The sequence below is a fragment of the Salarias fasciatus genome, chromosome 19 (assembly GCF_902148845.1).
Source record: "Salarias fasciatus chromosome 19, fSalaFa1.1, whole genome shotgun sequence".
NCBI classification, from domain to species: Eukaryota; Metazoa; Chordata; class Actinopteri; order Blenniiformes; family Blenniidae; genus Salarias; species Salarias fasciatus.
This window is the reverse complement of record NC_043763.1, coordinates 16077882-16093200: the sequence shown is the minus strand read 5'-3', so window position 1 is coordinate 16093200 and position 15319 is coordinate 16077882. Positions and strand designations below refer to the sequence as shown.

Here is a 15319-nt window from a genome sequence, read left to right as displayed (position 1 = left end):
ACATTAAGATCGCTGTTTTAACTGTCTATTGGTTACAGAGGAAGGGGTGGGACAACCCCAAGTCAGGGTTGCCAAAATGCAGGGAATGAAAACAACCAGCTTATTACAGGGGAAATAGATTGAGGGTGATTAGACACATTCTCATCATGCATTCTGATCGTCCCCTCCCCTCCGTCACGTCACACTTTCTTCCTTTCTTTCTATCTTCACTCTGCAAGTGGCTCTTCGTTCATCTTTGCTTCTCTCTTCCCTTCAGTAAGTTGTTTGTGTTATTCTGCAGGTCTGTTGTTTTTAGATAGCAGATTGATTTCCATTCAACACCTCTGCTGGCACAAAGCGGCAGCTCATTGATTCCACTTTTTCATTACCCAAACATAAGGAAGGAAGAGGAATGGGGGGCAGGGGAGGCAAGAAGAGCAAAGGTAGGATTGAAAAGAGGGAAGAAAGTGAAAGGATGAATAGAGAGCCAAAGGGAGATGGCTTGGGAGGAGACGCGGAGGGAGTGAGGAGGATAGAAGATGGCAGACAAAGGGAATGCAGGCCTATTGTCCTGGACAGGCCACTTACTTTTCAGGCTCAATGAGAGTTTATTGATTTGCTACACATTGACATTTTTGCGCTTCAGTCCCCACCTGCTCAGGACGATGCTGCTGGGTGTGAAAGCGCTGCTGTTGGTTTCCTCCATTCCGCCAGTTCAGTCGCTGATAGTTTAAACTTCACAGGCGTACCCGCCTGGTTTTGTTGACCCGTGATCGGCTGCATATCGGAAATGTGATAGTTGTAACACTTGATTCTGTATTGATCCCCAACTGCTGCTTCTTCCTCTGAAGGGACGGCAAGGGGCAGTGCGCCCAGCGCTGACGGGGGTTCAGTTACAGGCTCAAGGACACTTGAGATAGGCAGATGTTTACCGAAACACTACCTGTGTTTTAACACTAGTCCTCCTGCTTAACAATCGTATTTCCATTCCAGAGGTAGGCCAGTTCCCAAGCTGGTCACAAATCCCAAACCAATCTTATACAACAGGCCAGCTGCAAATCTGCTGTGGAAATGGTCAATATCTACCATTTATTGGCTTGTATTAGTCAGATCACACTGCAGCTGCCTGTGAGGTGTAGGTCAGTCCTAGAGGCGCCTGTCTACGGCTTTGATTTTTCTTGGGTGTGACATTAAGCCCCAAGTTTCCTTCTATTTGAACTGAACTGATGGTGATCAAATATTTTGCTTGAGTTACTCCTACCTGTAGTATTTCTTTTAAACTGAGTACTAAAAAATAAATAGCTATGTTCTAACTTTTAGTGGAACCTCCCTCGAATTTGCACTCCTAACACTGTTAAGACACTTGCTTCAAGGCTTTTGTTTTTTTCCAGCTTTGGAAATTGTCGTTATAAACCCTTTTTCTGAGACTTTACGATCGCTCACTTCATTACTATCACACCTTACAAACTTAATATCCTTACAATATTGTCTATATGTCACCACAAAGCTGTCTAGACACTGGTGGGTGAGCAATTCTAATAACCAGCACTAAATACAAAATCCCCAGGATTTATTGCCAGCCCAACAGTATTAGGCAGGAGGGGACAAAAGTGCAGAAATGCCGTGTGAACTTTCACTGAGGATCGTTTTTCATTATGGATTATTGTGCCCCACATCGGAAACAATATTTGCATGTTAGGAAAGCCTTGTGGGAATAATCCCCACTGATGTTCAACTGAACTCAAGGATTAACCGATTACATGTTTGCAGTGAATATTCAACGAAACATAATATGTGACCACATGTCAAGAATGCCAGTAGTTTCACAAACAACAAGACAAAAACATTCAAGTGTTTCTGTCGCTGATGTTTTCAAACCAGGACTTCTCAAGGGATCTAATCTCCCTTGAGACTTAACTGGTTCATTGAACTGTAGAATCACATTTTGTTGACTTTAGAAAACGTCCTCTCATCATGCTCTGATCATTATGAAGCATTTTGACTCCGTTTTGTAGAAGAGAAGTTAACCTGGAGTCTATTCCGATGCAGAAACTGCTAACTGGGCCTGTTGTTTGTTGCTGTTAGTTTCTGATGCAGTTTGTGGACTCATTTACCCGTTTGGCCCGTTTGCTTGGGTGTGAAGTTGTTCTTTGGAAATTTTGTATCCATGATATTTTTCATCAGTATGTTGCAACACTATTAAAAAAAAATAAAAAAAAAACAGCTTCCTCTTCCCCCGTTGAACAGGTATTAAAGGTGTTACACATCCATCAGCCCCCACAGCTACACAAGAGCTTGACAACTTCATGTTTGTGAAATTGCAATTGTTTTATTCTCCATCCTTTAACAGTCTTCACTTCATATATTTTAAGTCTGAACAGACATGGCAAGCAGTTGGCGGGGAGATTTAACCACGAGGTAGTAATTGTAGCTGTCAGCGACGGAAACTGTGATAGATGAAGAGTGTCGCTGCGATTGTCTGCTCCGCCATGAGCTGAGCGCAAACCAAAAGCAGCCTGTTGTCACATTCTTATTTCACAATCTGAATAATGAGAGTTTGTCTTTACCCAACTTCCTATTATCATCCATCACTTTCAGCAGGGTGACAGGTGGCACCAGCGGTCATGACAGCTTTCAGCAGTTCATGAGGAAACAGTTCAGTCGCGTTACACTTTAATGTGTCTGTTGGTTTAATGACATCGAGTTTGAATTGAATAGAATTGAACTGAAACAGCAGGAAGGTATATATATGCTTATAAATTCATACCCCCCTTCTCACAATACCTTTCTTTTGCCAGTTGCAAAATTAAATTGATCATTTAGGGAAACGTTTTGAGGAAGGACAAAACACGTCAGAATTCATTGATTCCTGTTTAATATTTAGATAAAAATAATATGCACATATTGGTTCAGACTTAAAATTACTGCAATAGAAGGAGAAACTGAAGCAGCACCATGATTTCAACCTGAACGACATCCAAAGCATTTTGAACCCTTCTGAAGTTTCATCAAGAATAGTATTGTGTTTGTTCTAAGAGCCTTTTCCATTTTTTCCCTCATTAGACTAATCCACTGTGCAGTGTTAACCCAGGACTGAGAATTCCCACTTTCATTTTAAAGTAACCTCATGTCAGTGATCCATCGCACTGCGCCGCTTCATTTTCAATGCATAGCTACGTATGAGCCAAGAGACGCTTGTTAGCTGGTTTTATAAGGCGCGGTACGTGTTAGCCCTCCGCCCACTCATCCATCCAACTCATCTAAATGCTTACATTTAACTCCTTTCTTTCCTTCTCTGAGGGAACATGTAGGAAGTTAATTGAGTCCCAGACGTCGCCCGAATCCGACACATCGCTGTTAGCCACTTTATTTCAGGGTCAGGTCACGGGAAGGCCGACGTCGAGGAAATGATGCAGTGACCTTTTACACATGACCCGCCTGACACCGGGCTGCACATGCTGTCTCCGGCTTTTATAGCTCACTGGTTTTATTGAGCAATTCAGTGATGCGTCAATGATGACGGTAAAACTCACGGCCGTCGACGACACGCGCCGCCATAAAGCGGTCACAAAGTACAAGGTGCTCATATTCAGATGTAGACCCTACAATTACCTTCAATAGGTAGTTTGGCAGAGATAGTCTAAGATTAGAGTAAGACGATTTCACCGATTATAAGATGAATAGATGTGCGTAATGGATATATGAAAAGCTGTTTTGTTCATGAAAATATTTTCATCTGTGTGAATTTTTCTGCACAAAGCTACCAAACAGTGTGTTCTGACGCTTTCTTATACGAGCCATTGTTAATGTTTTCAGGAATCTTAGCTGCAGGAGCTCATCTGTTGAATCTGTCCGCTCCGGCCAGGCCGCACTCCCCACGAAGCTCACCGCTTTTCATCCTTAGACTCTTCTTGAAAAATACTGAGCGCTGCAGACCGCCGGCTTCCCACAGCGACTGCAGTTTTGATGATGTTTCTACCGTCATCCAGCCACCACAATGACACTTTTGTTAAACTCAAATCCCCACAATTGTCCATTTTTCCTGCTTTTACTGCTTCTGCTTTGAGCAGAAACAGTTTATTTCCCTTGCCGTATTGTATACCCAGTCTTTTACTGAAGCCATTTAACACTGACTGTGCAGCGGAATCAAACAACACTGAATACTATTACATGTTAAAACCTCATCTGGCAGCAGCAGCCTCAATAATCCTCCTCCAGTAGCTGCTGATCTGAAGTCCGGGTGCTGTGAGGGACGCTGTGCCGCACATTGTTCCTCAAAAGGTACATTTTTAATGAAATTGTCCACAATATTATGTAGTTTCAAGATAGCCTGATAAAATTCAAACGTACAGTAATGCCCCCTCATGGAGGACATCTTGACTGTTTTGCAATGATAGATCGATGACTACAGATGATTCAAAATACGCAATCCTAAATTAACACATGTAAGTACAGAGAAAATGCAGTTGTTTTGAATGAACTGTTAAATTAGCTACTTGACTCAGATAAAAATTGGAAAGTTCTAAATTTTTATCTGAGTCAAGAAAATGAATGCATTGCATTCAAAGTTTTATGATATCTGAATGTGATTTGATCAACAAAAAGATGATAGATCTGGATTGTGTCATGACTTTTCCACTGATACAAGGATTTCCAAGGATACAGTTTAATTTATGATTGAGGAAATAGATAATAGAGATAATAGAGAATTGGACCCAAAAACACATGCCCTAGACAAAGTGGTTAACTTGAGGTGCAACTATCTCTACAAGCCACAAGCTCTGGTTTGACCTTCCCTCAGTTACTTAAGAGCAGACACACACTTAAAGCCCATCTGTGCTCCGTATCAATCTTCATCCGCTCTGTCTGTTGTTTGTTTTTTGTCCTTCCTCTGTGTTCTTCAAATAGTTGTTTTCCACGCCAGCAGATCCATCCAGCTACAGGGGCTGGTTGCCATTTCCCCGCTCCGAAAAAAAGAAAAAAAAAAAAAACTCCACATCAAGCAAATTGTGTGGCAAGCTTTTTTTTTTTTTTTATGAGGCTACACAACAGGAGGCGGATGGGTTTTTAGGCAGAGGAATCTTTAAAAAAATAAAAGGCGTGCTCGCTCTCCCTCTCTTTGTCTTTCTCAATTGCACGAAGCGCTCTATCCTTGCCAGCAGTCCCAGCGGCCCAGGTGTAACACTTCGCTCAGTTGTGCTTAAAGCGTGAAAAACCTCCGGCTCCATCGTGTCGTAATGTTCCAATTCTGATTTTATAGCGCCATAAACATATAAGCGTACCTGATGTTACAGCGTTATTGGTGTAAGTGGTCTACGGGGTTTTAAACATAGACAAGGAGCATGGGTGTGGCTGGAGGCTGCCAAGGCGCTGAGGAGGACGGAGAGGCAAGGAGGGAGAGAAACAGTTAACTGGAGAAAGGAGCGCAAAAGTCCTGCAATCAAATGAAAAAGAACTGTTATTATGTGAACTCAAAGTCATCATGATTTCCAAATACAGGCTGGCAAAGAAAAAGTGAAGCAGAGCAACAGCAGCTCATGAAAAAAAAAAAAGTGAATCCCAATTGAGCCAAATTCAGTTCAGTTCATGTCTCGGCCCTCAATAGTAGAACTAATATTTTCTGTGGCCCTTTGGGAAAATTAATTGCCCACTCCTGTTTTACATAAGTGCCTCTCCTTTGTCACCTAAAATGTGTTTAAAGAAGTTGAAATATTTTAATATGGATTCAAACAGCTTTTTTTTTCTCAAATAATTCAATAACTGAATACAATAAAGTTACAGAATGTTGTAAGGTCATCAGCGATAGTTGGTTTTATATGAAAATAATACAAAAACAAGTTTAATGAAGGAAGATAAGAACAGGCGTTTTAGAATAAATGCAGATTTCAGGAATAAGAGTGTGTAGAGTCGAATGTATGAAAGGAGCATTAAGCATATATAGATGACTCAGCCGAAGCGGAGGAATGGAGCTGAGCTGGGCACATGAAGGTCCACAGCTCGCTGCAGATAGTGCTGAACCATCTTCCCCGCATCTGGGACACCATTTGCCGCACAGCACTTTGACATCCACTCTGCTGCGCTTGTGCTCAGCAGTAATGAGATCTTACTAGGCGCACAAAGACACACACACACACACACACACACACACACACACACACACACACACACACACACACACACACACACTCACACTCACACTCACACTCACTCTCTTTTTCTTTTAACCTGTCAAAAAGTGAGAAGATTTCCCCCTGCTGGCTGTTTTCTGATATTATTTACTGTTTTCTAATGTATTATTTCACAGATAAGCTTGACTTAGCAAGGACAATTTCACAACCTGACCTCCTCCGACAAAGGATGTGGTCCTGAACTTTATCATTTATTATTTCAATGGAAAATACAATATTCACTGACATTAGTCAAGACTGAAAAGGACGAAGCAACATGTCCATGCATCACTGGCATCAAATAATGATGAGCATGCATCTATTTTATCGTTTTGCAAAATAATTCAATCAGTGTGCGTTTATCATTACTTTTCCATGGAAATATTTCACTAATGTGTCTTGAAACAGCAACTGTTTTAATTACATTTAATGTGATTTAACAGAATTAATAGATTCCAACCTTCTCCAACCTTTTTTTTTTTTTTGTGTCTCTTTAGTGCTGGGCACAAGCAAACATTTAATTCATCAAAGCTTTACTTTATTGCAGCTCCTGGCCTCTAAACATTGATATTGGTGAGCTCTATAACCAGTTTACAGTGCAGTGAAGCTAAGTTGCTTTTCTGGACACTACTCATTTCATATTTGTCTGAAGAATTTTTTTTGTTTTTTTTTTGTACCTGTGTCTTGACTGCAGCAAACAATCAACTTGAGCTGAAAAGCCTATTACTCCTGAAGTTCTCAGCAGTGCTGCTATAAACTACAAAGATGAAATCGTTTTTTTCAAGTTGAGCGTTACATGAGGCACCTTCCACTGCAGTTTTTTAAATTAGATGCACAAAAACTGTTTTGGTTTTAGCGAGTGTGTCTTTTAACATTTGCTACTGTGAACAATGAGGGCCACATTAAAATATCAGTGCTGGATTTTAGAAAGTACTTGGTTTATCAAATCTTGAGTAGGTATATGCCTCTAAATTATGATAACGTGAGGTGCAACAGTTAATTAAATCTGTCAAACTAGGTAAAGAAAGAAAGGAAAGCACAGGTTGAATGCATCATTAGAATATTCCATTTTTCTCTGCTCAGATTCATGTTTCTGTGTGTTGACTGCAGCTGAAGCCTGGTTTCATCTGCTGTACGAGGCATGTTTCCCCTAAGAGTAATTTGATATTCATTAAACTCATTTCACTTTTCCATTTTGCTTCATTAGACCATTATTCTTTTTTTTTTTTTCTCTCCTCGGAAGAGGCAATTCATTAGACCATCGTTTGTGAAAATCTCAAAATAGCGGCTTTGCTCTGAAAGTAAATATCAGTGAAGTGATGTCTCCAGCGATGATTCTTCTTAACCATTATGGTGTGCGGAGATGAATACAAGAGAGCAAATCAAAGGGTTGGGATAATTATAGTCTGTAGATGATCGTGATAGACGCTGGCATTTAAATGAGGTAGCAGTGTGTTTTCCTGGGAACTGTAATAATATGACCGTAATTAAAGTGGTAAATTTTTAGCACTGTTCGTTGATGCAAAAATTATAATGCGATGTTTTTCCTGTAAGGTGGCAACATAAGTGTTTCACTCCACCGCTGTAATAATAGAACTCCACAATCAACGCCAGATCACGAGTCAGGCCGCCTGTTCAGTTTTCGAACAAGTGTGAAAATTCTTCTCCCTTTCGACTGACTTTGAACAGGGTTTAATGAATAAAAATGGAAGGAGAGGAGCAAAGCCCACCTGGCTTGAGCTCAAAATCCCTGTTCCACCTCTGAGTACAAGCTGTGTGGGTGCTTGTTAACCATTAGCTCTAGTACCAGGGGCATTATGCATGGTGAAACTGAGATAATAAGCAAGCTTCGGCCATGTTTTTTTTTTTTTTTTCCTCCCCCCCACCCTGCTAGAGAGACTGAGACCTATTAGCATGGCATTGTGCCATCTGCTGTGTAAGCCACATTAGCTGTGAGGTCAGCAGTAATGGGGCAGGATTTGAACTACCATTAATCCACTTCAGTTTGTGCTTACAAACCGGTCATTCTTAAATGGTTTGATTGTACTTACGTGCTTTGCAGTGGTTCTCTCCTGTCATGTCGGATTGTACACCTACTTATTCAAAAAAAAAAAACAAAAAAAAAAACACTCAATTAAAAAAATACTTGGAGAAACTGAGTTTGGGAATAATTGCAGTTGTGTAAAGGGGACTCTTTAGTGTTGCAAAAAAAATTAGCACAAAAAAAGCAGTTGCAAAGAGAAGCTTGTCAGAGTTTGAGAATAATTCATTTTTAAAGAGGAACAGTGCAAAGAAATTGTTTTTGAGGAATCATAATTGCCTCTACACGCTATTTTGTTGACTTTTCTGACAAGTTCCTCATGTTTCAGGCTATTTAGTTTAGATTAGCTGGAACTGTGGTAGCATGGGAGGCTCTTGCTAGAAGCATTGAATAATTAGACAACCCACTTTTGATATATCTGACCTATATTATGGTCTCCTCCCCTCAGAGCACATTCACATTGTTTGTTTCTACTAAAGACTTCCAATGGGAGTTGGCATTGTGGTTAAATACAATAAATGCTGATATTAGACTAATAAAACCACTGAAATGAAAATCTGTTTTTGTAAAGGCATCTCCTTCTCTGATGTCTGACAACATAAAAAAACGACTGTCTTCTCATTGTCAGTAGTTTATGAATCCAATGCCATTAGCAGGAGTCTTGAAATTCAAATTGTAGAGCCTCTTTCTCCTACTAATTGATGTAATTTCAATTAATTCTAGATTTCATTTACCTGAACAAAACTTTGGTTGGTTGACGTGAGTCTTTTCACTCAACAAATACATTGGACTGGATGTCACAGCTGTCATCCAGAATCCCCTTAAACCATTCATTGTAGTCCTATTTTATCAAGTGAGGTATGAAACATTAGTTGGTGACATTTAGAGCTAAATCTTCAGTAAGGATTCATCAGAATACATGGTCGTCAAACTCAGATCAGCAGACATTTTTCAAAAAAACACTGGACAATTGTTTCTCGCCCGTTCTGAAATGCAAACACATCACTCCCTAGCAGCTACATAATACACAGCTAATGAGCCATCCCGGAGCGGCGAATATGATTGAAAAACACTAGGAGCTGCTCACCCAGCATGTCGCGCACGGTCTAACTGAGCGGTGCTGCTAGGCACAGAACTACAGCTGAATTATTAGAAGTCCCGGCCTCTTATCGCACAGCTCCAGCCCAATCTGGAAGCCCCAGCATTGTGAGCTGAATCACTGCCATGAATGCCTTTTTTTTTTTTTTTTCTTCTCTCACTTGGAATAATGCATGTTTGTGGCCTGTAGGCTTTGTCCAGTATTTAATCAAGTGAAATGGCCTGAAATAGAACAATCTGGTATCATAGTTCACTGTTCTGTGCATGGAGGCATTCATTTGTCTCCAGACAAAAAAAAAAAAAAAATACTTGGAGTGCCTAATGGAGATCCTCATTTTGTCCCAGGCCCGAAGTGAGGAAACGCGGGAGTTGATTAACACGCACGCCAACACACACACACACACACACACTTGTATCTTATGCACATGCACTCGCAGTGAGGGTTTTGGGTTTAGCGGCGTGGAGAGTCATATCAGTGATGGATGCTGGCGAGGAGTCAGACACAGTGACAGCCGCCCGGAAGAGGAGGCAGCCATGGGAGGAGAGGATTACTGTAATGGAGCTCACGCGCACACACACACACACACACACACACACACACACACACACACACACACACACACACACATATATGTGCTGTAAACACATATGGGCCTAAGTACACAAATGCATTGTCATAGAGCTGCATGCAAGCAGATATTTTCTCTTGTGTAATGAAAGTGTAATGAAACCCTGTAACACACACACACACACACACACACACACACACACACACACACACACACACACACCCTTACATATATATATAGATGTAATATATATACACACACACATACACACAGGCGCCCTGGGCTGAGGGCTTGGCAGAGCAGAGTAGATAGATTAGTGTAATAGTCTCGGCCAAAGCAATCATCTGCCCACTGTAGGGCTTCAAACACTGGCAGCAAGATCCAGCTCAGACACAAAGAAATTAGCCACAATGAATGAGTCAGTTTGGATGAGTTCACACTGCTAAGAGCTCACACAGGCAAGAAAGAATAGGGGAAAAAACATTAAAAAAAAAAACCCCACAAAACGCTAGCTAATATGCATAAAAATGTATTTTGTGATCTCAGCATGTGATGAAACGGCGTCCAGACACACTGACAATTTCCTGCCTTGTTCGTCGGATGTATGCAGTATGAATGACAGCACCGTTCACATGCTGGTAATGAAAACAACTGTCCTGCGTTCCGTTTGTCGGGAAAATGCCAAACAGTAGATTCAGTTTTTGCTTTGAAAAATTAAACTCAACCGATATCTGAGTGAAGAATATACAGATGGAGAAAAAGAAGATGGTGGTCTTTGTATGACATGAAAAGTTAGCTCTGCAGATTTCTGTCAATAGCATGCAGCCTGCCCTCTTTCTGAACTCAACAGAGCAGGTTACTTATCGACAGTGAGTGCAACAGGTGTCCATCGCCATGTGAGGCTTCCGTGCACAGAGCAGCTCCCCTTTCTTTTTCCAGGAATAAGTAAAGACAGTAAAGACTCAACGTCACTGAGGCCGCACAATGACAAATGTGAGGATGTTAAGCAAACCACTCACGGTTCAAGGTAAAATGTGTATGCTGTTTAGTCTTTGCCAAGCATATAAATTATGAGTCTGTTCGGCTGCTCTCTTTTGCAGCGGTTGACACAGCAAGTCATTGCAACTCGCACCATAAACTCTGCTTGCTTTTTGCCGTTGGAACCTCGGTACCCCCACTCAAGGTTGAGACTTGCTATGATGTGCTAATAAAAAAAAAAAAAAAAATCATAAAAAAAAAATAGAGCTTAACACTTGAAAAGGTGAGCTGGTGGAGGCAGTGTGATGTATATTCTTTAATTTTGGCGTAATTGAGTTCCAGTTTAACACAGGAGGGACCCAGAATGTGCTGGACATATGGAGTAAAGGAAAAAAAGAAATAAACTTCCTTGCTCTATTTAGAGCTTTTGTGGTTAATGGGACAACAGAGCCGCACATGTCCTCACGACTGCAGCCCAAGGCCGTAGTAATAGTAGCAAAATTAATCTTTTTCTTTCTGTGCAGCCGTATACAAATGTGGCTGCTTGTAGGTGCCACTGTCATTGCCTCCCGCCGTTAACCCGCTCTCTTCAATGTCATTTTGTGTCCCTAATAGGGAGAGTGGCATTTCCTGAGTGAGTGTGTGTGCGTGCAGGTGTCTGTGCGTGTGCATATATCCAAGGTTCACCACCGTAGAGATAAAAACATCATGTGAAGCATTGGCGAGCGCTGTCATGGTCACCCCGTGTTCAAATGGCCCTATTAGTATTCATGGGGTCATCCTCTGGGCACACAAACTCACACCCACACGCACGTTTTTACAGTCTTGTGCTGTTGTTCCACTAAAGGCACAGTAGGAACCTCGTGTCCATTCATCCCTGAGCTCTTAATACTAACCATTAAACCTTAACATGTCGCCTTAACCTTCGTTTAAGTCCAACTCTGAAGCAGCTGCTTTAACCCGGCTGCTGTAACCCGCTGCTGGTCTCAGCACTCGCAGGACCACGAGCTGCGAACTGGCCGCCCTTTTTGCTTTAATGAGGGATTTCATTTGCAATTTAATGAGGGTATCCAGGAAAGCTGACAAGCCTTTTTTTTTTTTTTAAGGAAACTGAAGGACGAATGGGCTGAAAACCCCCCTCGTCAGTGTGACAAGTGTCGAGTGAAAAATAACCAGCTTTAACTCACAGCAGCAAAGTACCTGTGTGTTCATCCAAATGGAATATCCCATTCGATCCCATCTCCCCTTTCATATTTGAGTAATACTCTGGGAAAAGATGACTTTGAAGTGCATTTGTGCTTTTTTTTGAAACAACCATAAGAGGAAAATAATAATCTAGCAGTGGACAATTGAACATATTTATCATTTCCGTATTCCTCTCGTAGCTTCTTTGATTGTTTCAACAGTGCTGTGTTTGCTTTTCCTTTGGAAGATTCTGCTACAAGCAAGCTGGTATTTCCTTTCCTCACATGCTGAAGTCATCTACCATGCCATGCTGTGTAGTGTCTCATTGAGAATTTTAGCAATTAAATCCAAAAAAGGGACATGTGAGAGATAGGAGGGTGTAGTCTGAAGAAAAAGCTGAGAAGATGATTTTTTTTTTTTTTTTTTTGGAGTTCAGACAAACAATGTTAATAGCACTCCCCCTCTAATGATTAAAAATCATTCCCAATGCTGCTTTGAAGACCTTGGTGATTGAAATTAAAAACTTAACTTCTTCATTTAAAATCTCTTTGATGTACTTGTTACAATTTTGTGAATTTCCTCTCCATGCCTCAAGAAAATAAATCTGCTCTTCCTACGATTCTCAAAAAGTATCAGTGTTTGTATTTGACTGTTTGACTTGTTACGTCTCTTTTTCTCTTCCTCACTATAAGCGTGGCTTTCCCTTACAAAGGATAACAAAGAACAGTTTTCCTTTAAGATCCTGCATATTGATTACTTGAAAAAAGGTGGTTTTAAAAGATGGATAATTGATCGTCTCACCGCTTTCTTTTGCTTCCCTCATGCAGAATGATACCCCCATCAAGCAAGAACTTCCTGGTCAATAACCTGGCGGCAGGGACGCCGTACGACCTGTGCGTTCTGGCCATCTACGACGACGTGATCACCTCTCTGACGGCGACGCGGGTGGTCGGCTGCGTGCAGTTCACCACCGAGTCCGAGTACATGAGGTGTCATTTCATGCAGTCGCAGTTTCTCGGCGGGACCATGATCATCATCATCGGAGGGATAATAGTAGCCTCGGTGCTCGTTTTCATCATTATCCTGATGATACGGTACAAGGTGGGTCTCTGTCTGTCGCTCCTCATCTGGCTCCATGAAAATGGAAGCGGGTGATTATGTGTTTGTTATATATTATATGCACGATGCAAAGTCAGGATCACTGATACACCTGTGAGTCAAAGCTCTGCCTCACTAAACAGACACTATCTGTGAATGTCCAGTCCAAGTTTTTGTCATATATCCGAAGGGCTAAGTTGTACCCCAAAATGTCAAGTTTCATCTGGAATCTGGCATCACCTCATTTTGGCAAAGACCATTTGGCCAGGCCATAAAGTAAAACTTAATGACAACCGGAATCTGTTTGGGAAGGTTGATTGCTTAGAAAAGACATCCAGAGCCCGTTCCCTCTGGCTGACATTCTGTAGAATTCTTCAATGTGATTTGAGAAGTTTATATACGTGGACATTTACTGACGAGTCAACCACATTCCAGCAACATCCAACTGCCACAGTGATCAGCCGTTTGATTTGTTACTGCGTACTGACATGATCTGCCACAAATTCTACTTGTACTACAATATGATGCTCCAAATTTCTCATCTTCTGGTCTTTTTTTTTCCCCCCTCCTCATTCTCTTTTGTGCTGAGTCATAAGTGGACACCAGACTGGAGAAACAACAGTTATTCTTTCAGTTATATGAGCTTATATAACTGCACTTGTTCAAAAGCACCAAAAAAAAAAAGGTTCCAAAATCTATGTGAGGGAAATTAAGACAGTTTTATGATAGTTTTTAATTTTGTTTTTCTGTTTGCACCTAACTGTCATGCATGCCTGCATAACTTACTGAAAACTGACCTATTAAGGATGGTCAGAAAGGTCACCTAACATGCGAAGGGTTGTGTGGGTGGGTGGGTGGGTTTGCTGAGGATAGCCAGGCTTGATCCAAATATTCAGAGGTAGAACAAAAACAAATGTTTTTACTTTCAGATGGTTCTCATGTAGGCATAAGTATAAAGTCAACACCCACGTCTGTCCTCTGTCTTCAGGTGTGCAACCCCGGTGAAGGCGGCAAAGGTGTCTCAATGTCGATGACCAATGTTCACTCTCAGACCAACGGGCAACAGTCGCAGGGATGCTCCGTCACTCCCAGTGCCTCGAAACACGGCTCAATTGGATTAGACGACCTCTCGGGAGGCACGAAGAAGAGGAGCGGGGCAGCAGCAGGAGGAATGGGTGGGGGCAAGGATTTGACGACTCAATCGTCCGACTCGTCTCTGCCTGACTGCTCGACAGCTACCCTTCTCAGCCAGACTTGGGCAGCCAGGAGCCCCGCGGGCGAAACGGAGGAAAAAGCAGGGAAAGATATAACTCAGGCCAGCTTGGTTTCGCCCACCGCCGCCTCCGGGACCCTGCCCAAACCCAAGCGGAAGCCCGCTCCGGGCAAGCCCGGCTCGGCCTGCTCCGGCGCCCAGGCCATGCCCGAGAGCCTCGCCTCCGCCTCGTCCCCCCGCCCCGCTTCGTCATCCTCCGCCTCCACCGCCTCCTCCGCCCTCCTCTCCTCTTCGGTGCCCATGCCGCTGGAGAACCTCAACACCAACCGTAACAACTCCACCTCCCTCAACCAGACCCCGCCTCCTCCTCCACCCCCGGCGTTTGCCCCGTCACCTTTTTCCAGCCCCTACACGACGCCGAGCCCGGTCCCGTCCATCCGCTTCAGAGAGACTCCCATCCTGCGCCGGGCCCCGCGTGCTGGATCCGCCTCCCTCTCCAACTCCTCCTCTGCCAAGTACCAGACTCTCCCGGCGGAGGAGGGTGGGAGGAGCAGGGCGAGGAGGAGGTACTCGCTCAGCGAAGGAGGCGCAAAGACTCACTCCTTGTCCCGTCAGGGAGAAAATGGGCCCAAACTGGGGCGGAAACTGAGGAACAAAAGGAGCCAATCAATGAGCGGGATGCTGCTCCCCAAAGACGGGGAAGGAGACTCAGACAAAGGGCGGTGCGATTCGGACTGGATCTTAGAAAGCACGGTCTGAACTGAAACAAGGCAGCAAGCGTGACAAAAAACATCTTTGGTAATTATTGTTTCAACTTTTTGTGTATGCAGTGGGAGTGATAGTTTGAATTTGTTTACAGGCGTATGCGTGAACAGCCTGTGTGTGTGTGTGTGCGTGTGGGCGTGCGTGCGTGTGTGTGTGTGTGTGTGTGTACTTTTTCTTTTTCACCTTGTTCTCAGTTCTTTTTTTATCTGATTATTTTCATTCTGGT

At 42.7% G+C, this 15319-nt stretch overlaps 1 protein-coding gene across 2 annotated transcripts in view; it reads left to right on the top strand.

Annotated features, from left to right (window-relative positions):
* The window catches only part of LOC115406353 (leucine-rich repeat and fibronectin type-III domain-containing protein 5-like), a 111333-nt gene extending 96215 nt beyond the window's left edge, over positions 1-15118 (top strand). For both annotated transcript variants that reach the window (XM_030116331.1, XM_030116330.1), the window contains 2 exons: positions 12845-13118; positions 14104-15118. In XM_030116331.1, coding sequence (XP_029972191.1) covers positions 12845-13118; positions 14104-15087 — 1258 coding nt within the window. In that variant the 3' untranslated portion in view covers positions 15088-15118. The remainder of the gene's footprint in view (positions 1-12844; positions 13119-14103) is intronic.
* The last annotated feature ends 201 nt before the right edge of the window (positions 15119-15319 follow it).